Here is a 27,677-nt window from a genome sequence, read left to right on the forward strand (position 1 = left end):
ACTGGCACCCTCATTATCTGAGTTTCTACAGTTTCACACTGATCTCACTTAGAACTCAAATTTGCCTAGGTCAGGACAAGGACTCTGAACCCATAGATGTGGCAACCTATGCTCCAGTTTTCTCCCCTTTAAAAATGAGAGATGGGGCTAGATGGTACCTGGGACTCCTTTCAGCTCTGATAATGTTCCTGGGCAACATCATCTCCCACCTGCTTTTTCTTTTTTCTATGCCTTCTTCTTTTTTCTAAAAACACTAATAGCTGTTTTTAGAAGCCTGAAGCCGATCTTGGTTCGCTAAGGTCAACACTCCCCAAAAGCACAGGCTACATGCTAGGCCTTACACTGCTATCCAGTGAAAGCTGTGAGTGGAAGAGAAGCCTGTAGTCTGCTGCAAGAAAAGGGCTGTGCCCCAAGAGAAACCCTTGTTGGTCCTTTCCCCTCCCCCAGCCCACTGCTGAGGATGACTCCTGTGGGGAGCAGCTCACTGGCCCATTTCTCCCTTGAGAGGACCATTTCTTTCTTTTTCAGTGGTACCAGAATCCGGATTATAATTTCTTTAATAACTACAAGAGTTATCGTAAGCTGCACCCCAATCAGCCCTTTTACATCCTCAAACCCCAGATGCCTTGGGAGCTATGGGACATTCTTCAGGAAATATCCCCAGAAGAGATTCAGCCAAATCCCCCATCCTCTGGGATGCTCGGTGAGTTCATGTCAGGGAAAAGAGCTTGCATGTTTGTTTCTAGAAGAGATGAGCTTGTCTTCTGGGGTCTCATTCATTCACTCATTCATTCGTTCATTTGTTCACTAAACAATTGCTAGGATTTTGCTTTGCTTGTCCACTGTGCCAAGTTCTATTTAAAATACAGAGGTAAGTAAGATAGAATTCTTTTTCCTCAAGATATCTATTGGGGGAGTTCAATCAGATGTCTGAGGCAATATTCAATTTGTGCCAGGAGGGAGAGACAACCTGGTGTCATAGGAGAGAGGACACCTTCTCGCTGGACAGTCACATATAGCCTCATGGAGGAAGTCATGTTGGGTAGGCTTTTGAGAGGGGAGAATTTAGCAGAGGAAGATGGAGGGAAGGGAAGCCATGAACAGGGGAGGGAGGGAGGTGGGAAAACATGAGGAGTGGGACTGCCCCTCGATGAGGGCAGCAAGACACTTTTCTCAGGTGTACAATTTAAGGGGGTACCCCAAGACTCAGTCAAGATAAATAATATTTTAATACACTATCTTCAAAAATCACAATTAATGTGAAAATTATGATGAATGAAATATCAACTATTTAAATCAAGATAGGATCAGTAGGATCAGGATCCAAGATGGCCAATTAGGAGCAGCTCAGGATTGCAGCTCCCAGTGAAAGCGTGGAGGGTGAGTGGACGTCGCATTTCCAGATGGATTTTTATTGCCCACAGACCAGGAGATTCCCAGGCGGAGGAGCCCCATGGGTCACCAGCATGGCTGTTTTGGCTGGTGCAGTGGGTCTCCGCACAAAATACAGGGGTCCGGCGCCGTTTTAGCTGGTGATTGGAGCTTCTGGGAGACAGAGTTGCCCATTCAACTGATAAAAAGGGGACTGAAACAGGGAGCCAGGCCAGGAGATTCTTGGGTGAAAAAGCACCACGAGTCCCCAGTGCGGCTGTTTCAGCCGGCGCAGTGGGTCTATGCACAAGAAATCACACAAATCTGGGTGCTGTTTCAACTGGTGACTGGGACGCCTGGGACAGTCACCTGTTCAACTGGGAAAAAAAAAAAAGGGGGGGTCTGAGGCAGGGAGCCAGGTGATCAGGCTCGGCCGGTCCCACCCCCACAAAAAACAGCAATCTGAAACACTCTGGATTGAGAGTTTCACAGCAAGCACAGCTGAACCCGGGATGGTCCAGCTCCATAGGGGAGGGGCATCTGCCATTACAGAGGTGGGCCGCCATTGCCGAGGCAGTTCTAACTATACCCCTATAAACAGGACTGCAGGGAAGTTCAAATAGCAGCTGGGCAGAGCCCACAGCAGCTCAGCAAAGCCTCTGGAGGCAGACTGTGACTAGGCTGCCTCCTCACTGGGTGGGGCAGCCCTGAAAAAAGGCAGCAGCACTATAGAAACTTATAAATAAAGCCCTAACTCCCTGGGACAGAGCACCTGGGGGAAAAAAAATGGCGTTTATGAGTTCTTCTGCAGCAGACTTAAACATACCTGCCCAGCAGCTCTGAATGGAACAGTGGAGCTCACAGCTCAGCACGTGAGCTCCTATAAAGGACAGACTGTCTCCTCAAACAGCTCCCTGACCCCGGTATATCCAAAGAGTCACCTCATAAAGGAGAGGTCAGACTGACATCTGGTGGGCATCCTTCTGGGACAAAGATAGCAGAAGAAGAAACTGGCAGCAACCCTTACTGTTCTGCAGTTGCTGCAGGTGATCCCCAGGCAAGCAGGGCCTGGAGTGGACCTCAGCTGTCCTACAGCAGAGGGGCCTGACTGTTGTTAGAAGGAAAACTAAGAAACAGAAAGAAATAACTTCATCAATAACAAACTGGACGTCCACTCAGACCCCATCCGAAAGTCAACAACTACAAAGACGACAGGTAGCTAAATCTACAAAGATGGGAAGAAACCAGTGTAAAAAGGATGAAAACACCCAAAATCAGAACGCCTCTCCTCCTCCAAGGGATCACAGCTCCTCACTAGCAAGGGAACAAGGCTGGATGGAGAATGAGTGTGATGAATTGACAGAAACAGGCTTCAGGAGGTGGGTAATAAGAAACTTCTCTGAGCTAAAAGAACATATTCTAACCCAATGCAAAGAAACTAAGGAAGGTGGGTAATAAGAAACTTCTCTGAGCTAAAAGAACATATTCTAACCCAATGCAAAGAAACTAAGAACCTTGAAAAAAGATTTGATGAAATGCTAATGAGAATAAACAGCTTAGAGAGGAATATAAGTGAATTGATGGAGCTGAAAAACACAACATGAGAACTTCACAAAGCATACACCAGTTTCAACAGCCAAATTGACCAAGCAGAAGAAAGGATATCAGAAGCCGAAGATCAACTCAATGAAATAAAATGAGAAGGCAAGATTAGAGAAAAAAGGGTAAAAAGAAATGAACAAAATCTCCAAGAAATATGAGACTATGTGAAAAGACCTAATCTACGTTTGATAGGTGTACCTAAATGTGATGGAGAGAATGAATCCAAGCTGGAAAATACTCTTCAGGATATTATCCAGGAAAACTTCCCCAACCTAGCAAGGCAGGCCAATATTCAAGTCCAGGAAATACAGAGAACACCACAAAGATATTCCTCAAGAGCAACCCCAAGGCACATAATCTTCAGATTCACCAGGGTTAAAATGAAGGAGAAAATGCTAAGGGCAGCCAGAGAGAAAGGTCGGGTTACCCACAAAGGGAAGCCCATCAGACTCACAGCAGATCTCTCAGCAGAAACCCTACAAGCCAGAAGAGAGTGGGGGCCAATATTCAACATCCTTAAAGAAAAGAACCTTCAACCCAGAATTTCATATCCAGCCAAACTAAGCTTCAAAAGTGAAGGAGAAATAAAATCCTTTACGAACAAGCAATTACTCAGGTTTCATCACCACCAGGCCTGCTTTACAAGAGCTCCTGAAAGAAGCACTACACATAGAAAGGAACAACTAGTACCAGCCACTCCAAAAACATACCAAATAGTAAAGAGCATTGACACAATGAAGAAACTGCATCAACTAACAGGCAAAACAGCCAGCTAGCATCAAAATGGCAGGATCAAATTCACACATATAAATATTAACCCAAAATGTAAATGGGCTAAATGCCCCAATCAAATGATACAGACTGGCATGTTGGATAAAGAGCCAAAACCCATCAGTGTGCTGTATCCAGGAAACCCATCTCACATGCAAGGATACACAAAGACTCAAAATAAAGGGATGGAGGAAGATTTACCAAGCAAATGGAAAGCAAAAAAAAAAAGCAGGAGTTGCAATTCTAGTCTCTGATAAAATAGACTTTAAACCAACAAAGATCAAAAGAGACAAAAAGAACATTACATAATGGTAAAAGGATCAATGCAACAAGAAGAGCTAACTATCCTAAATATATATGCACCCAATACAGGAGCACCCAGATACATAAAGCAAGTTCTTAATGACTTACAAAGAGACTTAGACTCCTACACAATAATAGTGGGAGACTTTAACACTCCACTGTCAATATTAGACAGATCAATGAGACAGAAGATTAACAGGGATATCCAGGACTTGAACTCAGACCTGAACCAAGCAAAACTAATAGACATCTACAGAACTCTCCACCCCAAATCCACAGAGTATACATTCTTCTCAGTACCACGTCACACCTACTCTAAAATTGACCACATAATTGGAAGTAAATCACTTCTCAGCAAATGCAAAAGAATGGAAATCATAACAAACAGTCTCTCAGACCACAGTGCAATCAAATTAGAACTCAGAATTAAGAAACTAACTCAGAATTGCACAGCTTCATGGAAACTGAACAACTGGCTCTTGAATGTTGACTGGATAAACAATGAAATGAAGGCAGAAATAAAGATATTCTTTGAAACCAACGAGAATGAAGACACAACATACCAGAATCTCTGGGACACATTTAAAGCAGTGGAAAATATATAGCAATAAATGCCCACATGAGAAGCAAGGAAAGATAAAAAATCAACACCTTATCATCAAAACTGAAAGAGCTAGAGAAGCAAGATCAAAAAAACTAGAAACCTAGCAGAAGACAAGAAATAACTAAGATCAGAGCAGAACTGAAGGAGATAAAGACACAAAAAACCCTTCAAAAAATCAATAAATCCAGGAGCTGGTTTTTCGAAAAGATCAACAAAATAGACCACTAGCCAGATTAATAAAAAAGAAAAGAGAGAATAATCAAATAGATGCAATAAAAAATGATAAAAGGGATAATCACCACAGATTCCACAGAAATCATAAGAGATTATTACAAACAACTCTATGCACATAAGCCATCCAAACCATCATCAGAGATTATTACAAACAACTCTATGCACATAAACTAGTAAACCTGGAATTCCTGGACAGCTGCCTCCTCCCAAGCCTAAACCAGGAAGAAGTCGAAACCCTGAATACACCAATAACAAGTGCTGAAGTTGAGGCAGCAATTAATAGCCTACCACCCAAGCCCAGGTCGAGATGGGTTCACAGCTGAATTCTACCAGACATATAAAGAGGAGCTGGTACCATTACTTCTGAAACTATTCCAAACCATCCAAAAAGAGGGACTCTTTCCCAAATCATTTTATGAGACCAACATCATCCTGATACCAATACCCAGCAGAGACTCAACAAGAAAAGAAAACTTCAGGCCAATATCCATGATGAACACAGATGCAAAAATTTTCAATAAAATACTGGCAAACTGATTGCAACAGCACATCAAAAAGCTTATCCACCATGATCAAGTAGGCTTCATCCCGGGGATGCAAGGCTGGTTTAACATACGCAAGTCTATAAACGTAATTCACCACATAAACAGAACCAAAGACAAAAACCACATGATTATCTCAATAGATGCAGAGAAGGCCTTTGACAAAATTCAACAGCACTTTATGCTAAAAACCCTCAATAAACTAGGTATTGATGGAACGTATCTCAAAATAATAAAAGCTATTTACGACAAACTCACAGCCAATATCATACTGAATGGGCAAAAACTGGAAGCATTCCCTTTGAAATCTGGCACTAGACAAGGATGCCCTCTCTCACCACTCCTATTCGATATAGTATTGGAAGTTCTAACCAGAGCAATCAGGCAAGAAAAAGAAATAAAGCGTATTCAATTAGGAAAGGAGGAAGTCAAACTGTCTCTATTTGCAGATGACATGATTGTATATTTAGAAGACCCCATTGTCTCAGCCCGAAATCTCCTGAAACTGATAAGCAACTTCAGCAAAGTCTCAGGATGCAAAATCAATGTGCAAAAATCACAAGCATTCTTATACACCAATATCAGATGTAAAGAGAGCCAAATCAAGAATGAACTGCCATTCACGATTGCTACAAAGAGAATAAAATACCTCGGAATACAACTAACAAGGAATGTAAAGGACCTCTTCAAGAAGAACTACAAACCACTGCTCAACGAAATGAGAGAGGACAAAAACAGATGGAGAAACATTCCATGCTCATGGTTAGGAATAATCAATATCATGAAAATGGCCATACTGCCCAAAGTAATTTAGATTCAATGCTATCCCCATCAAGCTACTGATGACCTTCTTCACAGAACTGGAAAAAACCACCTTAAACTTCATATGGAACTAAAAGAGAGCCCGTATAGCCAAGTCAATTCTAAGCAGAAAGAACAAAGCTGGAGGCATCACACTACCAGACTTCAAACTATACTACAAGGCTACAGTAATCAAAACAGAGGTATAGACCAATGGAACAGAACAGAGGCCTTGGAGGCAACACCACACATCTAGAACCATCTGATCTTTGACAAACCTGACAAAAACAAGCAATGGGGAAAGGATTCCCTGTTTAATAAACGGTGTTGGGAAAACTGGCTAGCCATGTGCAGAAAGCAGAAACTGGACCCCTTCCTGACACCTTACCCTAAAATTAACTCCAGATGGATTAAAGACTTAAACATAAGACCTAACACCATAAAAACCCTAGAAGAAAACCTAGGCAATACCATTCAGGACACAGGCGTAGGCAAGGACTTCATGACCAAAACACCAAAAGCACTGACAACAAAAGCCAAAATAGACAAATGGGACCTAATTAAACTCCACAGCTTCTGCACAGCAAAAGAAACAGTCATTAGAGTGAATCGGCAACCAACAGAATGGGAAAAAATTTTTGCAATCTACCCATCTTACAGAGGGCTAATATCCAGAATCTACAAAGAACTAAAACAGATTTATCAGAAAAAAACAAACAAGTGGGTGAAGGATATGAACAGTGGCCCATTCAAAAGTGGGTGAAGGATATGAACAGACATTTTACCAAAGAAGACATATATGAGGCCAACAAACATATGAAAAAATGCTCAGTATCAGTGGTAATTAGAGAAATGCAAATCAAAACTACATTAAGATACCATCTCACTCCAGTTAGAAGGGGGATCATTAAAAAATCTGGAGACAACAGATGCTGGAGAGGATGTGGAGAAATAGGAACACTTTTACACTGTTGGTGGGAGTGTAAGTTAGTTCAACCGTTGTGGAAGACAGTGTGGCGATTCCTCAAGGACCTAGAAATAGAAATTCCATTTGACCCAGCAATCCCTTTACTAGGTATGTATCCAAAGGATTATAAATCATTCTACTATAAGGACACATGCATACGAATGTTCATTGTAGCACTGTTTACAATAGCAGAGACTTGGAACCAACCAAAATGCCCATCGATGATAGACTGGACAGGGAAAATATGGCAAATATACACCATGGAATATTATGCAGCCATAAAAAACAATGAGTTCATGTCCCTTGTAGGGACATGGATGAACCTGGAAACTATCATTCTCAGCAAACTGACACAAGAACAGAAAACCAAACACTGCATGTTCTTATTCATTGGTGGGTGTTGAACAATGAGAACACATGGACACAGGGAGGGGAGCATGACACACTGGGGTCTGTCGAGGGGAAATAGGGGAGGGACAGTGGGGGGTGGGGAGTTGGGGAGAGAGAGCATGGGGAGAAATGCCAGATACAGGTGATGGGGAGGAAGGCAGCAAATCACACTGCCATGTGTGTACCTATGCAACAATCTTGCATGTTCTTCACATGTACCCCAAAACCTAAAATGCAATTAAAACGAAACAAAAAAACAAAAACAAGAAAAGGATCAGTAACAGTGCTATGCAGAGTTTATTGGAACAATGCTGGCCAGTGGTCCTCTTCTTGGATTTTCTCCACACCTCATGGTCTGTCTGCTATTCCCCTCCTTTCTCCTTGAGTTGAGCTGGACCACTAAGCAATTTTTAATGGGGCTCTAGGATCTGCATAAGCAGAAGCTCACCACCCCACCCCCTCCCTTAACATGCAGTGGGCCCTTTTTCCACCAAATGGCTGTTTTGAATAAAACTCTTTGAGTTTCTCAATGAACTTAACTGGTAGCTACTGTCTCCAGCAGCCTGTGGGGGTTCCTTTGGGGCAGCCTTACTGTCAGGGGTTGGATTGTGGGAACAGTTTCAATGACACAATCAGAATGCGAGAGTGTAAGAGGTTTTTATTACTTACAGATCCTCAAGCTAGGCAGGGCGATCAGAGAGGGGCAGACAGCAGTTCTCTGTCCAGAGGCTCATGGTAGCAAAAGCAATGTAGGCATGAAGGGGAGGGCTTCCCCTGTTTAAGGGTCACCTAGGGTGGGGTGTCCTAATTTCACCAGGTTATTTTTCTGCTGGGTACTTTAAATAGCAGATTGGCTCAAAGCTGGATTTAAAACGGGGGGCTCCATGGAGGGACTTCTGTCTACATTAGTCAGCCTTGGCTGGACCTAGGCATCAAGCAACTACGGTTTCTCCACTACTTGTCAATGGCCCCAGCCACTCACCACTGTGTCACTTGTCTGCCTACCTCCCCTACTAGACTGCAGACTCCTTTGGGGTGGGAACTATTGTGTCTTCTCTGAGTCTGACATGGGATAGCCCTTTGGTAAATGTTCCCTGAGTAAGTGAATAAATATGTGTTCAATATGAGAGGCACTCCTTTATAGAGAGATTGGGGTTCTTAACCATATCACATCTTCTTCATACCTTTTTCTTCCACTTTTGGTTGGGTACATTTGGGGCTCTTCCTGGAGCCCGGTTGAGCAGGAGTCATTGGCATTTTGGGAGACATAGCTTCCCATCGCCCTGTGTTGTTACCTTTACCACCAGTCCTCCCCTTTCCCCATCTTCATGGCCACTACCCCTTCCACATCCCACACCAGTGCTTCTGGGAGGTTTACTTGTCTTCTCCTGTGGGAAGTGCTCCTTCTCATAATCCCCAGGAGCACGTGTGTGCCTTCATCAGTTAGTTGCAGAGCTTTCTTTTCTCTCCCATTCAACCAGGGGCAGCCAGAGGGCAGAGGCAAGGTTTATCTCATCTCTAATTCTTTTGGAACAAAGTTGCTGCTAGCAGTTTCGCTTTCAGCGAGAACTACTCTATTATAAAGATGCCATATTTATGGTATACAAAGGGGGTTTTAAAACCATGATCTTATTTAATCTTAACAGTGACCTGTGCAGTAGGAGCATTGGGTGGATCATTCCCTTGGAACAGATGAAGAGTCTGAGGCCCAAAGAGGGGAGCATGAGTCTTCTCCCTCCTGCTAGAGCCTGAATCCCAGAGTTCTGCACAGCCTCCCTGAAGAGCACCAACCTCCTACGCTCTAATTGCAGTGCCTGAATGAGTAGAGTCCATCAGTACAGACTGTGGAGTGCTCTTGTTCCAGTTGTCCTTTCTCCCAGCTAAGGGAAGAGAAGTCTTGCCTCCCCAACACTGTTTCATGCAAGTGCTATAAGGAATAGTCTGTTCCCAAATTGCACCATCCAAGAGGCTCTCCAGGATGTCACAGTGTGAGAAAGTGCTAATTATACATGATGGCACTGTCTCCTCAATCAGCTCAGTGACTTTGTCCTCTTTCTTCAAATAAATTATTCCACGGATACATTCATTGGTTGATTGATGGAGTAATTTAATCTACTGGCATTTGGGGAGGCTCTTTTATTCACCAGGCCCTGGTCTAGGTGCTGGGGATTCAAAGGTACATAACGCTCATACGGCCCTGCATCCTAAGGAACACTGCTGGGCTTGGCTTGTTGAAACTTGGATTGGGAATCACAGCCATAAATAAAAATTCCAGAGGGGAACCTCTCCATATTGGGGGTTATGAGCTTCTGGACCCTGGACAGAGCTCTGGGGTGCTAGGGTTGTCGGGCATAACTCACCTCTGCTCCCCTCTCCAGGTATCATCGTTATGATGACACTGTGTGACCAGGTGGATATTTATGAGTTCCTTCCATCCAAGCGCAGGACCGACGTGTGCTACTACTACCAGAAGTTCTTCGATAGTGCCTGCACGATGGGCGCCTACCACCCGCTGCTCTACGAGAAGAATTTGGTGAAGCATCTCAACAAGGGCACAGACAAGGACATCTACCTGTTTGGAAAGGCCACACTGCCTGGCTTCCGGACTATTCACTGCTAAGCACAGGCTCCTCACTCTTTTCCATCAGGCACTGAATGGATGGTCTTTGGCCACCCCAGCCTGGGAAGACCATTTTCCTGAACAATTCCAGCCTGCTCCTTTTATTCCAGGGACCTCTGTCAGCAAGAGCAGTGGGGCTTCAGGAGCCTGTGGTCAAGAAATCAGGTCCAGCCTTCCCTGTGGCCAGTTTATGAGCCCAGAGCCTCCTCCCACACACATGCACACATACCTAGCATTGTTTCCAGACAGCATCCTCCCCACCTTCCACCATGGTAGATGCAAAGTCTACCTCTCCCATCAGGGATGCCAAAGCTGGGCTTCGTTTTTTCCAACGGAATGATGCCATTCTCACAGACCAATGCTCTATATTGCTTGAAATCTGCATCTATATATTGATTTCACGTTTTAAAGAAATTCTCCCAAATTACAATTGTGCCCAATGCAGGGTGGCTCTGGGGGGCAGGTGGGTGGTACAGGGGATTGGAAACATGCTCAACTCCTTCAGAACAAAGTTGCTCCCAAGGTCCATGCCCCTGGAACATGTTCCTATCACTCTGGCTGGTTGGGCTGGTCCTTAGACTGGGTGCTTATGAGCAAAGTGTCTTGATTAGTCCTCTTTTTCTCTCCACGTGGAGATGGAAGATACGGAAGGATACAGTCTGTCTTCAAGTTGCTCCCGTTCAGTGAGAGAGACAGACATCTGAACAGGCAGGTAGGATTCAGTGTGCTCAGTGCACTGGGGACTTGTAGAGAGATGGGCTTGCTCTCTGAGCACCCAGGAGGGTCACACACTTAAACTGTGTTTATGGATCAGAGAAGACTTTGTAATACCGGGGGCATTCAAATGAGTCTTAGGGGGAGAGAAGAAGTTTGGCAAGCAGATTACATCTGAGTCATTTGAGTTGTGTTTTTTTCTTCCCATATTTATTCTCTAAGATCTACCTAAACTTAGAGACTCAAGATATTTTTTTGAGGAAGCCTCCTACCCATGTCTGAGGTAGCAAGTGCAGCCTCACGACAGATACCAGGTAATCCAGATCCCCAAAACCTGATTTCTCCAGGCTCGGCCGGGCCTGACCCTATCCTACCAGCTGGGTTTGCACACCATACTCCCACTCTTCCTTTTTAATACCTACCCCCAAATCTCCTCCTAACCACCATCTGTTATTTTTTTTCCCTTTTCAAGTCATCTTCCCCTCCCAAATTTCTTTTAAGCATTTTTTTTTTTTTTTTTTGCTTTAAAAGCATCATGACCCCAATTTATTTGAGCTCATGGGCCTTTGCAGGTCTCTCAGGGAGTACTGGTGTGGCTCCCCAGACTTATGTCACCCTCAGAGGTCAGAACCTTGGAGATTGTAACTGATTCTCATCAGGTGTGAGAAGTGTTATATCAGATTGCAATGCCCTGCACTTCTTCTTTACCAGAAAGCAACATCGGGGGCTCTGGGCAGAGGCTGGCCCACTGCGGTTTGCAAGCATGCTTTCCAGATGGTTTTCCTAAGTCCCCTCTCCCTGATAGGAAATCATACTGGACCCATGCATTCCCTGGTGTGGAGCAGTTAAAAGACTTGCACAAGATCACCAAGTCATACTGTAGAGCCAGGATTCCTAGACCCAGGCCTCTGGACTCTCAAGGCTGGCCCCATGTGCTCAAGGGGATCTAATGTTTGGGCTCCACACCAACCATCTTGGAGCCGGGATCCTCACTTACTACCAAACCCTCAGCTTATGTAGCTAGAAAGGCCTTGATTTTCGAATTGATGCTCCCCTACTGACTAGCTATGCCACTCTGGGCAAATGCTCTTTCTTGAGCCTCTGTTTTCACATCTGTAAAGTGGGGATGATGATCCTATCTCACAGTGCTGTGGTGAAGGTGACAGGAAAGCACCTGTCCTGGCTCTGCACCTGGCACACAGTAGGTGCTCAGTACATGCAGGTTTCCTTCCTGCCTTCAGTAGGGACCTGCTCTGTGTTCACACCTGAGCTGCATGCACCCTGTTGTGACTGAGGCTAGCAGGGAAGAGGTCCTGCCCTCAGGGAATTAACTGTCATATTGGGAGACAACAACCCTCCTTGGAACACCCAAGAAACCATGCAAAGCAGTGGACAGCACAGAACAAGCCTCTCCTCCTCGCTGCCCGCAGCTCCAGTCTGATTCTGCTTGGGAATGGGCGGAGCACGTGGGCTGCTTCACTGCTGTATAGGACAAGTCCTTTACCCCTCTCTGGGCCCAGGAACTCCTGGCTTGGTTTATGTTCTGATTTGACACGCTGATTTTAATCTTTGAATCATGACCACTGAGTGCCGAGGAGGTACCATTCTGACAGCTGGACATCCATGTTGGCGTGGAGACTGAGATGACACTGGGTAGAATCTAGTTTTTAATTATTAATATGAAGGATCGAATTAATTTAAATATAAATCTGAAGTCTACAGAACTTTTAGTTCTGTGCTGTCTGTATGTGGATGCTTTGGTAAAATGCAAAATTATGAGATGGATGTTATTGATGGTCTGGTGAGATGTTTCATATTTTTGACAGTTAATTTAAAAATTATGACTGAATGCTGCCTCTGTCTATGGGATTCTGTCTTCTTTGATAGCCATTTATTCATCTGCATCATGGGGCCCTCTCTAATCCTTCCACCAAACAAATAAGCTATTGCTATTGGTTTAGAGTTGGGACATTAGTCTCAGAAACTTCTGAAGCATGCCTAAGCTAATTCTGAATTACCCAAGGATTATGTCAAATTTTAAAATAAATGTGTGTGTGTGTTTTTAAACTGCTTCTCTCTTTTTACTTGCTAAGGGAACAACTGCTGATTGCCAAATTTTGTTTCCAACAAGGACACAACTGAGATCCTGAACCCCCCAATCCTTAGCCACTAGTCCTCTTAGCCTTAGACTTACACTTCAGTTCTCCAGGAAAAGAAATGTGTACTTTATTGAAAGAATTGCCTCTTTGAAATATTTTACTGATTTGCTGATTTTGGTGGGTTTTTTTTTTTTTTTTTGCTTTTGCTTGGATTCACATAACTAACCTGTTGCATCAAAGGAGGGATGGAGTCAGGCAGAAAGCAAATATAAGGACGGTCCTTCCCTCGGTTTCCAAAACTCTAAATTCCTTAAATGAATGTTGTCTTAAAAGGACAGCTGCTAAAATGTCTGGACACAAATCCTCAGGAGGAGCATGAGTTAAGGGAGAGAGGACGATTCCTTTCTCCTGTGAACTGCCCATCCCCTTGTTACAGGTTGACTTGTGTCCCCCCCAAGATTCAGAAGTCAGAAGTCCTAACCTACGGTACCACAAAATATGACCTTATTTGTAATTAGTTAAGATGAGGTCATATTGGACTAGGTTGGGCCCCTACTCCAGTATGGCTGGTGTCCTTTAGAAATGTGGAAATTTGGAAACAGACGTACATACAGGGAGAATGCCATGAAGGCTGAGATCACAGATAGTACCCACCTGCAGCCTCCACTCCCACTCCACTAGTAGGGTTCTGCCCACTGACAAAGCCTAACTCTCAGTGTCTTAGATACTGTTCTTAGAGAGGGCTTCATGCCCTGGCAGTGTGCTGAACCTGTACCAGTGCCTGGCCTCTAGAGCCATGAGCAAGATGAGGAGAAGGGACACACAGGACTTGGAGACTGTCACCTCCTTCCTAGTCCCAGATCCTCCTCCTGAGTGCTTGGTTTCCACTTCCCTTGTGACTCCCTGTGCAGCCCTCAGGGATGTGTTGTAATGTGATGGAGAGTGCACTGTGACTCTAATGGCACCTTCCCCTCTCACTTGGGGCAGGAACACTGGCTCAGAAAACTCATATTATGGGATGGGATAATGTAATCAGCTCAGGAGAGAGGCAAAGGCCTTCTCAGGCCTGAAATCCCACCACCCAAAGCATTAGTGTCTCCATCCAGATGTTCTCAGGATGAATTAGAAAACAAGTTTATAATGGGAAGAAGAATACTCTTTGGTCCAGTGAATACACATTAAATAGCCACCATGTGCCTGACACTGGGAATAGGATGAAAACCCACAGCACCTGCCTTTCAAAGAAATGGAGGGCTACAAGAATGGGCCTACCCTGCCTGTGGATAGTTATTGTCATGCTAATGTGAGATTAGTGATGTTATTTTCTGGAAAACTAAGCCTGGATAACACTGCTATTGTTAGGCACACATTCATAACTGCTTAGAAGAAAAATAGTGTGTGAAAAATAGTGTGCAAATGCCAAATACAGAGACATGATAATACAAGGTAAGGTAGAATAATGACGTTATAGAGGAAACATTCATTTTTACATGGAGATTTGGGGAGTCTTGAGGAGGGGCAAGATTATTTTTTCTTTAAAATGCACTTTCTATGAAAGTAATACACATTCAGTGTCAAAAGAACACAAAATTTTAAAAAGAGAAAAAGAACCATGTTCTACATCCTAAGATCCCAAGGTAATTTCTACCAGCAATTTCCAGTCCTACTTTAAAATACAATATTTTTATACAAATGAGAACACATCCTTTTTATTTAAAAAATACATCATAAAAATGATTCTGGATCGTTAAGGACCTTTTCAAAAATAGGCTTTGTAATGGTCGACTGATATTCTATCATAAGGATGTGTTGTAATTTTCACACAACTTGTTCCTAGAGGTGGGCATGCAGCTTATTTATATTTGTTTTCTCCAAAATAACCAAATATATAAGCACATGTTCTCATCTCTGATTGTATCCTGAGGTGGGAAGTGGGTTTAGGGAGTGGGATGAGTACTATCTTCCCCTCAGGAAATGTGGCTGGGAGACTCAGAATCATATTAGGGGAACTTCTAGAACAGTCTTAGAGAACTGGAAACAGACCAGGTAATAAACTGATGGCAGATATTTCAAGATAGCTGAATAGGAACAGCTCTGGATTGCAGTTCCCAGCAAGAAGAAGACAGAGGGTGAGTGATCACTGCATTTCCAAATGAGTTTTTACTGTGCACAGACCAGGAGATTCCTGAGCTGAAAAGTGCCATGTGTTTCCAGCATGGCTGTTTCAGCTGGTTCTGCGGGTCTCTGCACAAACATTCGCACAAATCCAGGTGGCTGTTTCAACAGGCGCCTCGAATACCTGGGATACAGAGCCACCCATTCAACTGAAGAAAAGGGGGTTGAAACAGGGAGCCAGGTGATCTGGCTCAGTGGGTCCCACCACCTACAAAGTCCAGCAATCTGAAATGCTCTGGATTGAGAGTTTCACAGCAAGTGCAGCTGGACCCGGGACAGTCCAGCTCGGTGGGGGGATGAGCGTCAGCCATTACTGAGGCAGTCCACCACTACGGAGGCAGTCCACCACTACGGAGGCATTTCACCATTACCGAGGCAGTCTGCCATTACTGAGGCAGACCACCATTACCAAGACAGTTCTAACAGGAAGTTCACACAGCAGCTGGGCAAAGCACACAGCAGCTCAGTAACACCTCTGCTGGCAGACTGTGGCTGGACTACACCCTGCTGGGCAGGGCATCTGAAAAAAGGCAGCAGCACAACAGGAACTTATAAATAAAGCCCCACCTTCCTAGGACACAGCACCTGGGGCAAAAGGTGTTTATGAGTTCCGCAGCAGCAGACTTAAACGTATCTGCCCAGAAGCTCTGAATGGAACAATGGAGCTCCCAGCTCAGCACTTGAGCTGAGACAGACTGTCTCCTTAAGCAGCTCTCTGACCCCTGTATATCCAAAGAGACACCTCGTAAAGGAGAGCTCAGGCTGACATCTGGCGGGTATCCTTCTGGGACAAAGATAACAAAAGAAACTGGCAGCAACTCTTACTGTTCTGCAGCCCCTGTGGGTGATCCCCAGGAAAGCAGGGTCTGGAGTGGACCTACAGCAGGCCTACAGCAGAGAGTCCTGATGGTTAGAAGGAAAACTAAAAAACAGAAATAACTTAAATAACTTCAACATCAACAAAAAGAACGTCCACTCAGAGACCCCATCTTAAAGTCACCAACTACAAAGACCACAGGTAATATGAGAAGAAACCAGCACAAAAAGGATGAAAACATCAAAAACTAGAACGCCTCTCCTCCTGCAAGGGATCACAACTCCACACCAGGAATGGAACAAAGCTGGATGGAGAATGAGTCTGATGAATTGATAGAAACAGGCTTCAGAAACTGGGTAATAACAAACCTCTCTGAGCTAAAAGAACATGTTCTAATCCAAAGCAAAGAAACTCAGAGCCTGAAAAAAGGTTAGACAAAATGTTAACAAGAATAAACAGCTTAGAGAAGAATATAAATGACCTGATGGAGCTGAAAAACACAAGAGAACTTTGCGAAGCATACAAAAGTTTCAATAGCTGAATCAACCAAGCAGAAGAAAGGATATCTGAGATTGATGATCAAATCAATGAAATAAACAAGAAGGCAAGACTAGAGAAAAAAGAGCGAAAAGAAATGAACAAAGCCTACAAGAAATATGGGATTATGTGAAAAGACCTAATCTACGTTTGATAGGTATACCTAAATGTGATGGAGAGAATGAATTCAAGATGGAAAACACTCTTCAGGATATTATCCAGGAAAACTTCCCCAACCTAGCAAGGCAGGCCAATATTCAAGTCCAGGAAATACAGAGAACACCACAAAGATATTCCTTAAGAAGAGCAACCCCAAGGCACATAATAGTCAGATTCACTGGAGTTGAAATGAAGGAAAAAAATGCTAAGGGCAGCCAGAGAGAAAGGTCAGGTTACCCACAAAGGGAAGCCCATCAGACTCACAGTAGATCTCTCAGCAGAAACCCTACAAGCCAGAAGAGAGTGTGGGCCAATATTCTACATCCTTAAAGAAAAGAACTATCAACCCAGAATTTCATATCCAGCCAAACTAAGCTTCATAAGTGAAGGAGAAATAAAATCCTTTACGAACAAGCAATTGCTGAGAGATTTCATCACCACCAGGCCTGCCTTACAAGAGCTCCTGAAAGAAGCACTAAACATAGAAAGGTACCAGCCAATCCAAAAGCATACCAAATGGTAAAGACCATTGACACAATGATGAAACTTCATCAACTAACAGGCAAAACAACCAGCTAGCATCAAAATGGCAGGATCAAATATACATATAACAATATTAACCTTAAATGTAAATGGGCTAAATGCCCCAATCAAAAGACACAGACTGGCATATTGGATAAAAAGTCAAAACCCATCGGTGTGCTGTATCCAGGAAACCCATCTCACGTGCAAGAACACACATAGGCTCAAAATAAAGGGATGGAGGAAGATTTACCAAGCAAATGGAGAGCAAAAAAAACAAAAAAAGCAGGAGTTGCAATCCTAGTCACTGATTAAAAATAGACTTTAAACCAACAAAGATCAAAAGAGACAAAGAAGGACATTACATAATGGTAAAAGGATCAATGCAACTATCCTAAATATATATGAAGAAATATAAATATATATTAAGAAGAGCTAACTATCCTAAATATATATGCACTCAATACAGGAGCACCAAGATACATAAAGCAAGTTCCTAACGACCTACAAAGAGACTTAGACTCCCACACAATAATAGTGGGAGACTTTAACACTCCACTATCAATATTAGACAGATCAATGAGACAGAAAATTAACAGGGATATCCAGGACTTGAACTCAGCCTGAACCAAGCAAACCTAATAGACATCTACAGAACTCTCCACCCCAAATCCACAGAGTATACATTCTTCTCAGTACCACGTCACACCTACTCTAAAATTGACCACATAATTGGAAGTAAATCACTTCTCAGCAAATGCAAAAGAATGGAAATCATAACAAACAGTCTCTCAGACCACAGTGCAATCAAATTAGAACTCAGGATTAAGAAACTAACTCAGAATTGCACAACTTCATGGAAACTGAACAACTGGCTCTTGAATGTTGACTGGATAAACAATAAAATGAAGGCAGAAATAAAGATGTTCTTTGAAACCAATGAGAACAAATACACAACGTACCAGAATCTCTGGGACACATTTAAAGCAGTGTCTAGAGGGAAAATTATAGCAATAAATGCCCACATGAGAAACAAGGAAAGATCTAAAATCGATACCCTATCATCAAAATTGAAAGAGCTAGAGAAGCAAGATAAAAAAAAAAAAAAAAACTCAAAAGCTAGCAGAAGACAAGAAATAACTAAGATCAGAGCAGAACTGAAGGAGATAGAGACACAAAAAACCCTTCGAAAAAATCAATAAATCTAGGAGCTGTTTTTTTGAAAAGATCAACAAAATAGACAGGCTGCTAACCAGATTAATAAAAAAGAAAAGAGAGAAGAATCAAATAGATGCAATAATGATAAAGAAGATATCACCACCAATTCCACAGAAATACAAACCACCATCAGAGATTACCACAAACAACTCTATGCACATAATTCAGTAAACCTGGAAGAAATAGATAAATTCCTGGACACTTGCACCCTCCCAAGCCTAAACCAGGAAGAAGTTGAAACCCTGAATAGACCAATAACAAGGGCTGAAGTTAAGCCAGCAATTAATAGCCTACCAACCAAAAAAAAGCCCAGGTCCAGATGGGTTCACAGCCAAATTCTATCAGACATACAAAGAGGAGCTAGTACCACTCCTTCTGAAACTATTCCAAACAATCCAAAAAGAGGGAATCCTTCCCAAATCATTTTATGAGACCATCATCATCCTGATACCAAAACCTGGCAGAGACTCAGTAAAAAAAGAAAACTTAAGGCTAATATCCATGATGAACACTGATGCAAAAATCTTCAATAAAATACTGGTAAACCAATTGCAACAGCACATCAAAAAGCTTGTCTATCATGATCAAGTAGGCTTCATCCCGGGGATGCAAGGCTGGTTTAACATATGCAAGTCTATAAACGTAATCCACCACATAAACAGAACCAAAGACAAAAACCACATGATTATCTCAATAGATGCAGAGAAGGCCTTTGACAAAATTCAATAGCCCTTTATGCAAAAAACCCTCAATAAACTAGCTATAGATGAAACATATCTCAAAATAATAAAAGCTATTTATGACAAACCCACAGCCAATATCATACTGAATGGGCAAAAACTGGAAGCATTCCCTTTGAAATCTGGCACTAGACAAGGATGCCCTCTCTCACCACTCCTATTCAATATAGTATTGGAAGTTCTAGCCAGAGCAATCAGGCAAGAAAAGAAATAAAGCGTATTCAATTAGGAAAGGAGGAAGTCAAACTGTCTCTATTTGCAGATGACATAATTGTATATTTAGAAGACCCCATTATCTCAGCCCAAAATCTCCTGAAACTGATAAGCAACTTCAGCAAAGTCTCAGGATACAAAATCAATGTTCAGAAATCACAAGCATATCTATACGCCAATAACAGACTAAAAGAGAACAAAATCAAGAGCAAAATCCCATTCACAATTGCTACAAAGAGAATAAAATACCTAGAAATACAACTAACAAAGGATATAGAGGACTCTTCAAGGAGAACTACAAACCACTGCTTACGGAAATAAGAGAAGACACAAACAGATGGAGAAACATTCCATGCTCATGGTTAGGAAGAATCAATAATGTGAAAATTGCCATACTGCCCAAAGTAATTTACAGATCAATGCTATCCCCATCAAGCTACCTATGACCCTCTTCACAGAACTGGAAAAAGCCACCTCAAACTTCATATGGAACCAAAAGAGAGCCCGAATAGCCAAGACAATCCTAAGCAAAAAGAACAAAGCTGGAGGCATTATGATACCTGACTTCAAACTATACTACAAGGCTACAGTAATCAAAACAGCTTGGTACTGGTACCAAAACAGAGATATAGACCAATGGAACACAACAGAGACCTGGGGGGCAATGCTGCACATCTACAACCATCTGATCTTTGACAAACCTGACAAACCTCCTCTTATAAGGAGACCAGTCAAACTGGGTTAAGACCCACCCTAATGACCTCATTTTAAACTAGTCACCTCTTTAAAGGCCCTCCGTCCAAATACAGTCACATGCTTAGGATTGGAAATTAGGACATCAGCATGTGAATTCTGAGGGGACACAACTGAGCTCATAACAAACAATAAACACTATTTTCTCTCACAGTTACTATGAGTCAGAAATTTACGAGTCATTTAGCTGGATACTTCTGGCTTGGGGTCTCAAAGATTGCAGCCAAGATGGCAACTAGGGCTTTCATTATCATCAGAACTTAATATATACCCTATATTTCATTCTGCCTTTCAAACTACCAAGTTTTCTGCTGCCATACATTTTACAATATGTTTTAACCTATATTTCATCCCTTATCACAGTCAGAAACGAAACAGTATCTTGTATTTTTCTAAGTAGTTTGACACACTTTTAATCACCCATTCTTAGATTTTATTAACATTAGAATTTTGGATTCAGAATATCATTATTCTCTGGCAAAAAATTTTTGGTATTATCATTTGGTTTTATAATGAAAATTACAATGTATTTTTAATGCACATTTCTATTTTAAATTGGTTAATTACTCAGCAGCTACCCTTTTACACATGACAGCTCTATTCTTTTCAAGACAGAGTCTTGCTCTATGACCGAGGCTGGAGTCCAATGGCACAATCTTGGCTCACTGCAATGTCCACCTCCCGGATTCAACTGATTCTCCTGTCTCAGCCTCCCAAGTAGCTGGGATTACAGGTGTGCACCACCATGCCCAGTTAATTTTTGTATGTTTAGTAGAGACGGTGTTTCACCATGTTGGCCAGGCTGGTCTCAAACTCCTGACCTCAGGTGATCTGCCCACCTTGGCCTCCCAAAGTGCTGGGATTACAGGCATTAGCCCCTGCACCTGGCCAACAGCTTCATTCTTAATGCTCTTTATTTGCTCAATTTATCACCCTACTGTAGTACACCTTCAAATAATTTTTTTCAAGGATACATGAATCCTTGCATATCTGAGAATGTCTGTTTTAATACATGAAAGTTAAATTGGGTGTAAAATTCTAGGGGTAACAATTATTTTTCTTTTAAAACACTATAGTGAAATCATATTCTGATTCAGTTGCAAGGTCAAAAAAATAGCATAGAAGGAAAAAACCATGCATAGAAGTTAAAATCACTCCTGAATTTAATTTCTTAAAATGTCTATCATCCCAGGTCCAGGCCCTTGAAAACTCAAAAGCCTAGGATTATCTTCTATTTTGCCTTTGACTGAAGTTTCCCTTTCTCTGAGGCAGAGAAGGTCAAACATCTGCTGGCAAAGCAAAAGTCTGAAATTGGATTCTTGTTAGGCAAAACATAAATTATTCTACGTAGTTATGTAGATTGTTCCCAAAGGCCCAGGTCTTGGAAGAAGTTTGTCAGCTTGGAAGGACCACCAAGCAAAGTCAACTAAGATTGAGCACCATCTGTTCTGGGAAGCCTTCCTTGATTCTGCAGCTCCCTCCCCTTCTAAGAAAGCTTTGGTAGGTGCCCCTGTGCTTTCCTTTTTCATTCTGTGGTTGTCTCTGCATACATTGCGTTATAATAAAGCAATGTGTTATGCCTCGTTGGGACAGGGCTTGGGTCTGATTTGTCTTTAGTGTCTATAGAAGATGAAGATGGGCCGGGTGCGGCGACTCACGCCTGTAATGCCAGCACTTTGGCAGGCCAAGGAGGGAGGAGGGCTGAGGCTGGGAGTTCAAGACTAGTCCAGGCAACATTGGGAGATCCTATCTCTATAAGAAATAAAAAGTTTGTTGGATGTGGTTATACACATCTGTGGTCCTGGCTACTCAAGAGGCTGAGGTGGGAGGATTGCTTGAGTCTGGGAGGTGGAGGCTGCAGTGAGCTATGATGGCACCACTCACTGTAGCCTGGGTGACACAAAAAGATCTTGTCTAAAAAAAAAAAAAGAAAAAAAAAGATGATGATGGTTGATTGGTTGAAAGTTTGTTAAACTGAACCGGAAGATACAGTATTCTAGAAACAATACTAACCAATTTCCTCGGGTTCTGTTATTGTCAGGTAAACTTTTTAATTGTGCTAACATTGTGACTTCAAAAACTGTACATTTCACATTGAAAAAAAAAAAAGCAACAGCGAACATTTCATCCCTAGATGTTTCATGTCCTATGCTAAGTGGGCCAGTGTGAGGCCCAAGGTAATATGGATCAATAAACCCACTTTGTTTCTAAAGCAAATACTTGTTTTCTCAGAACAGTGTTTCATCACCACAGCCTTCCAGAGGAATAAAATAATGGTAAGTTTAATAAAATAATTAAATAACCAAATCCTTATTGGTGGGGTCTCAATGGTTGGAGAGCATTCCACATTTCTGTTATAATATCACACCTTTGCAGACACGTTGTAGCTTCTTGTATCATAAACAATAGTCATTTGCTCTAGCAACATTATCCTGTGAAATTCTCTTTTTTTTTCTTTCTTTTCCTTTCTCTTTTCTTTTTTTCTTTCTTTTTTTGAGACAGGATTTCACTCTGTCACCTAGGCTGGAGTGCATAATATTGGCTCACTGCAACCTCTACCTCTTGGGCTCAAACCATCCTCCCACCTCAGCCTCCCAAGTAGTTGAGACTATAGGCATGCACCACCATGTCTGGCTAATTTTTTGTATTTGATAGAGTTGGGGTTATGCCATGTTGCCCAAGTGGGGCTTGAACTCCTGAGCTCAGATGATTCACTCACCCCGGCTTCCCAAAGTATTGGAATTATAGACTTGAGCCACCACACCCAGCCTATCTTTAAATACATAAAAAGGGGCTTTCAGTGAAAAAGAAAAATACATCCAGAGGATGTGCCATATTTTCTTTTAATTACAGAATTAGTTCATGTTCACTGTCGGAAAACATAGTAGTATAGATAAAAGGAAAGGAAAAACACATTTTGTTACATTACCTTCTAGATCAAAATTTACCATGTCTTTCTTAAGAGTGAATAAGTGCTTCCTGTTATTATTATTTTTACAACTTCCTCTGCACAATGGAGGTGGCACAACAAAGCCCGAAAGATTCCTAGAATTTCATTTCCAGGCAGCTTAAACTAGGAAATTAGTGTTGGGGGTGGCCAGTTCTTTTCTGCACTGGAAAAAAATTTAACAGTGAGGTACGATTGGCATAAAATAAACTGCACAATTTGACAAATTTTGGCTTATGTATACAACTGTGAAACTATCACCACAATCAAAATGTGAACATATCTATCACCCACTAAGGCTGTTTCTTCATTCCCTTGATAACCCCTTCCTTCCATCCCTCCCTGCTTCTCCCCATTCCCAGGAACTTTCTGTTTTTGCACTACAGATCAGTTTGCATTTTTTCAAATTGTATATAAATGCAACCATGCAGTATGGACCCTGTATCTGTATCAGTCAGGATTCAACCAAAGAAAGTGAGATCGGGGTAAAATGTATATATGAATCTGTTACAGGAAATTGGCTTCATGCAGTTGTGGCAGCTGGTCAAGGAGTCTCTTTAAGGCTGTTTCCATGTCTGATTCTAGAGTTGGAAGTCTACTGGGCAAAAAGTCAAGACGATCACAAGCGGGCTGGCATGAATAAGCATGAGCTGGAGCCTCACAAGGATAGGCTGAAACTCTCGTCCATTCCTGTTGCCTCTGATGTTGGTGATGAGGGTATCTTGCAGAAGCCAGGGCCCTTTATCACAAAACTAAACACATACATGATCTCAAAGTCAGAAAAACTGGTGAATCCAAGTGTAGGTAGTAGAGCAATTGTAGGCCTAGATGCTGCTTCAAAATAACTGCTGCCTTTTCCCCACCCTCTGAAGTCCCTTGTTGCTAACTCTGATAGAAAACAGAATTCTTGGACAGTTTAGACTGGCCAAGCATAACATTACAAATCTATCACTTTCCACATACTCTTTTTTTTTTTTTTTCACAGACAGGGTCTGGCTCTGTTGCTCAGGCTGGAGTACAGTGGTGTAATCTCAGTTCACTGCAACCGCTGCCTCCTGGGCTCAAGCAATCCTCCCACTTCAGCCTCTTGAGTAGCTGGGATTACAGGCACATACTACTATGCCCGGATACTTTTTGTATTTTTTGTAGAAATGGGGGTCTCATTATGTTGCCCAGCTGGTCCTGAACTCCTGAGCTGAAGCAGTCCACCTGCCTCGGCCTCTCAAAGTGCTAGGATTACAGGCATGAGCCACTGTGCCAGCCCACATACTCTTTTTTGTCTGGCTTCTTTTACTCAGCATGATGTTTTGAGATTCGTCCATACTGTAGTGTATATTAATAGTTTATTCCTCTTATTGCGGAGTAGTGTTCCACTTTGTGGATATACCATATTTGTATAATAGTTATCTTTGTTGTTGAATATTTGGATTTTTTTCTAGTTTGGAGATACTATAAATAGAGTTGCTATGACTATTTGTATACCAGTCTTTTATTTCTCTTGAGTGACTTGTAGGAGTGAAGTGATTGAGTCACATTATAGGCATTTAGTTAAGTTTTAAAGAAGCTGTCATATTGTTTCCTAAAGTGGTTGTACTATTTTAAATTTCCACCAGCATTGCATAAAAATTCTAATTCTGCCACATTATTGCTAAACTTAGTACAATAAGTCTTTTTAATTTTAGACATTATAATAGGTGTGTTACCTTATTTTAATTTGCATTTCCCTAATGGCATACAATGTTTATCTTTTCAGGTGCTTATTTCCTATCCATTTTCTTTGATGAAGAATCTTTTCAAATAATTTGTCCATCTCTTAATGGACAATGACTGTTTATTGTTATATTATTGGGTTTTTAAGAATTTATATATTTATGTATAAATTTATATATTATATTTATATATTCTAGATACAAGTCTTTTATGAGGACTTGTGATTTGTAAACATTTTCTCTCAATCTGTGGTCTGTTTTTTTCATTCTCTTAAAAATGCCTCTAAAAAACAAATTTTAAATTTTGATGGAGTCCAATTTATCAATTTACCTTTTATTGATCATGTTTTGGTGTCATAGTTAAGATGTTTTTGCCTAACTCAAGGTTATAAAGATTTTCTTTTAAAAGTGTTAGTTACATTTAGGTCTGTGATCCTAATTTTTTTGTATTGGTGCAAGGTACGGAACAAAGTCGGGGTTTTTGCATATGGGTATTCAATTGTTCCTGTACAACATGTTGAAAAGACTATGCTGTTTCCACTTAACAGCCTTTGCACTTTTGTAAAAAAAAAAAAAAAAAAAATCAATTGACCTAATGTGGATTTACTGCTGGACTTTACTCTGTTCCATTGGTTTATTTGCCTATCGGGATGCTAATTACACACTGTCATGATTATTGTAGCTTTAAATTTCTATACATTTTTGCGGGGGGGGGTGGGTATAGCCAGGCATGGTAGTGCATGCCTGTAGTACCAGGTACTTGGGAGGCTGAGGCAGGAAGATCACTTGAGTCCAGGAAGTTCAAGGACAGCCTTAGCAACATAGCAAAACTCTGTCTCAAAGAACAACAACAAAACTGGGAGGGAGAAGGTATCTTTGATTCTTTTACATTTCCACATAAGTTTTAGAAATAGCTTGTCAGTATCTACAAAAAAAGCCTGCTAGATTTTGACTGAGATTGCATTGAATCTATAGATCAACTCAGGAAAAATTGACATCTTAACAATCAACAATCTCAAGTCTTCTAGTTCATGAGCACAGTATATTTCTCCACTTATTTAGGTTTTCTTTAATTTCTCTCAGAAATGCTTTGTAGTTTCTAGTATATGAGTCTTGCACATCTTTTGCCAGATTTATCCCTAAGTATTTCATATTTTGGGTGCTATTGTAAATATTTGTTTTTAATTTCAATGTCTGAATCTTTGTAGCTAGTATACAGACATACAGTTGACTTTTGTATATTGATTTTATATTCAGTGATCTTGTTAAATTTAGTTCTAGGGGCTTTTTTAAAAATAAATTCTTTTTAATAGGTAGTCATTTCATTTGCAAAAAAAGACAGTTTCTTCTTGCATTGTTTCTGGTGAAAAATCTGCTGGCATCCTTTTCTTTGCTCCTCTGTGTGTAATGTGTCTTTTTAAAATTTACTTTTACTTATCATATTTTTAATTGACAAATCATAATTGTATTACATGTATGGAGTACAATGTGATGTATACACACACATACATGTGGAGTAATTAAGTTAAGCCAATTAACATATTCACTACCTCAAATACTTGACTTTTTTGTGGTAATACTTCTGAAATTTAGTTTTTTAGTTATTTTGAAATATACAACATATTCTTATTGACTGTAGCCATGCTGGTGTCCAATAGATCTCAAATCTTATTCCCGCCGTCTAGCTCAAACTTTGTACCCTTTGACCAGCAGTAACTCCCCATTCTCTCACTCCCTTGACCCCAGTATCTGTTAACCATCTTTCTACTTTCTACTTTTATGAATTCAACATTTTTAAGATTTCACATGTAAGTGAGATCCTGCAGTATTTATCTTTCTGTGCCTGGCTAATTTCACTTAGCATAATGTTCTTCAGATGCATCCACATTGTCACAAATGACAAAATTCCATTCTTTTTAAAAGCTGAATAGCATTATTCTATTGTGCATATATAGATTTTCTTTATCCATTCATCTATTGATGGACACTTAGGTTGATTTTCTATCTTGGGTATTGTAAATAATGCTGCAATAAACATGGGATTACAGATATCCCTTTGACATACTGATTTCAATCCTCTGGATATGTTCCCAGAAGTGGGATCGCTGGATTAGATGGTAGTTTTATTTTTAGTTTTTTGAGGAACTTCCATACTTTTTTCCATATTGGCTGTACCAACTTACATTTCCATCAGCAGTATACAAATGTTTCCTTTTCTCCACATCTTCACCAATACTTGTTTCATCTTTTTGATAAAAGCCATTCTAACAGGTGTGTGGTGATATCTTGTGGTTTTAATTTGCATTTTCCTGATGAGTGGTAATGCTGAGTATTTTCTTGTAAACCTGTTGGCCATTTGTATGTCTTTTTTTGAGAAGGTCTGCTCAAGTCTTTTGCCCATGGATTATTTGTTCTCCTGCTATTGAGTTGTTTGAGTTCATTATAGATTTTGAATATTAATCCCTCATCAAATGTGAGGTTTCTAAATACTTTTTCTCACTCTGTGTGGGCTGTCTCTATTTGGCTGTGCAGAAGCTTTTTAGTTTGACGCAATCTTATTTGTCAATTTTTGGTTTTATTGCCTGAGCTTTCAGCATCATATAAAAAAATCCTTGCCCAGACCAATGTTATGGAGTTTTTCCTCATGTTTTTTTTTCTAGTAGTTTTATAGTTTCAGGCCCGACATTTGAGCCTTCAGTGTATTTTGAAATGATTTTTGTGCTTGGTATAAGGTAAAGGTCTAATTTCATTATTCTGCATGTGGATAACCAGATTTCCAAATGTCATTTATTAAATAGACTTTCCTTTTCTCATTGTGTACCTGGCACTTTTTCCAAAAATCAATTGGCCATAAATAGGTGGGTTTATT

At 41.3% G+C, this 27,677-nt stretch overlaps 1 protein-coding gene across 8 annotated transcripts in view; it reads left to right on the plus strand.

Moving 5' to 3' along the window:
- ST6GAL1 (ST6 beta-galactoside alpha-2,6-sialyltransferase 1) overlaps positions 1-12,986 on the plus strand; it is a 188,928-nt gene extending 175,942 nt beyond the window's left edge. For 7 of the 8 annotated variants that reach the window (XM_064366912.1, XM_064366913.1, XM_012470847.2 and 4 more), the window contains 2 exons: positions 529-703; positions 9,964-12,986. In XM_064366912.1, coding sequence (XP_064222982.1) covers positions 529-703; positions 9,964-10,205 — 417 coding nt within the window. In that variant the 3' untranslated portion in view covers positions 10,206-12,986. Of the gene's footprint in view, positions 1-528; positions 704-9,231; positions 9,672-9,963 lie in introns of those variants that run through there. The other variant, XM_012470855.2, reaches the window with a different exon arrangement.
- The last annotated feature ends 14,691 nt before the right edge of the window (positions 12,987-27,677 follow it).

The sequence above is a fragment of the Aotus nancymaae genome, unplaced genomic scaffold (assembly GCF_030222135.1).
Source record: "Aotus nancymaae isolate 86718 unplaced genomic scaffold, 86718_ANA_hifiasm-v0.15.2.pri h1tg000067l, whole genome shotgun sequence".
Lineage (NCBI taxonomy): Eukaryota > Metazoa > Chordata > Mammalia > Primates > Aotidae > Aotus > Aotus nancymaae.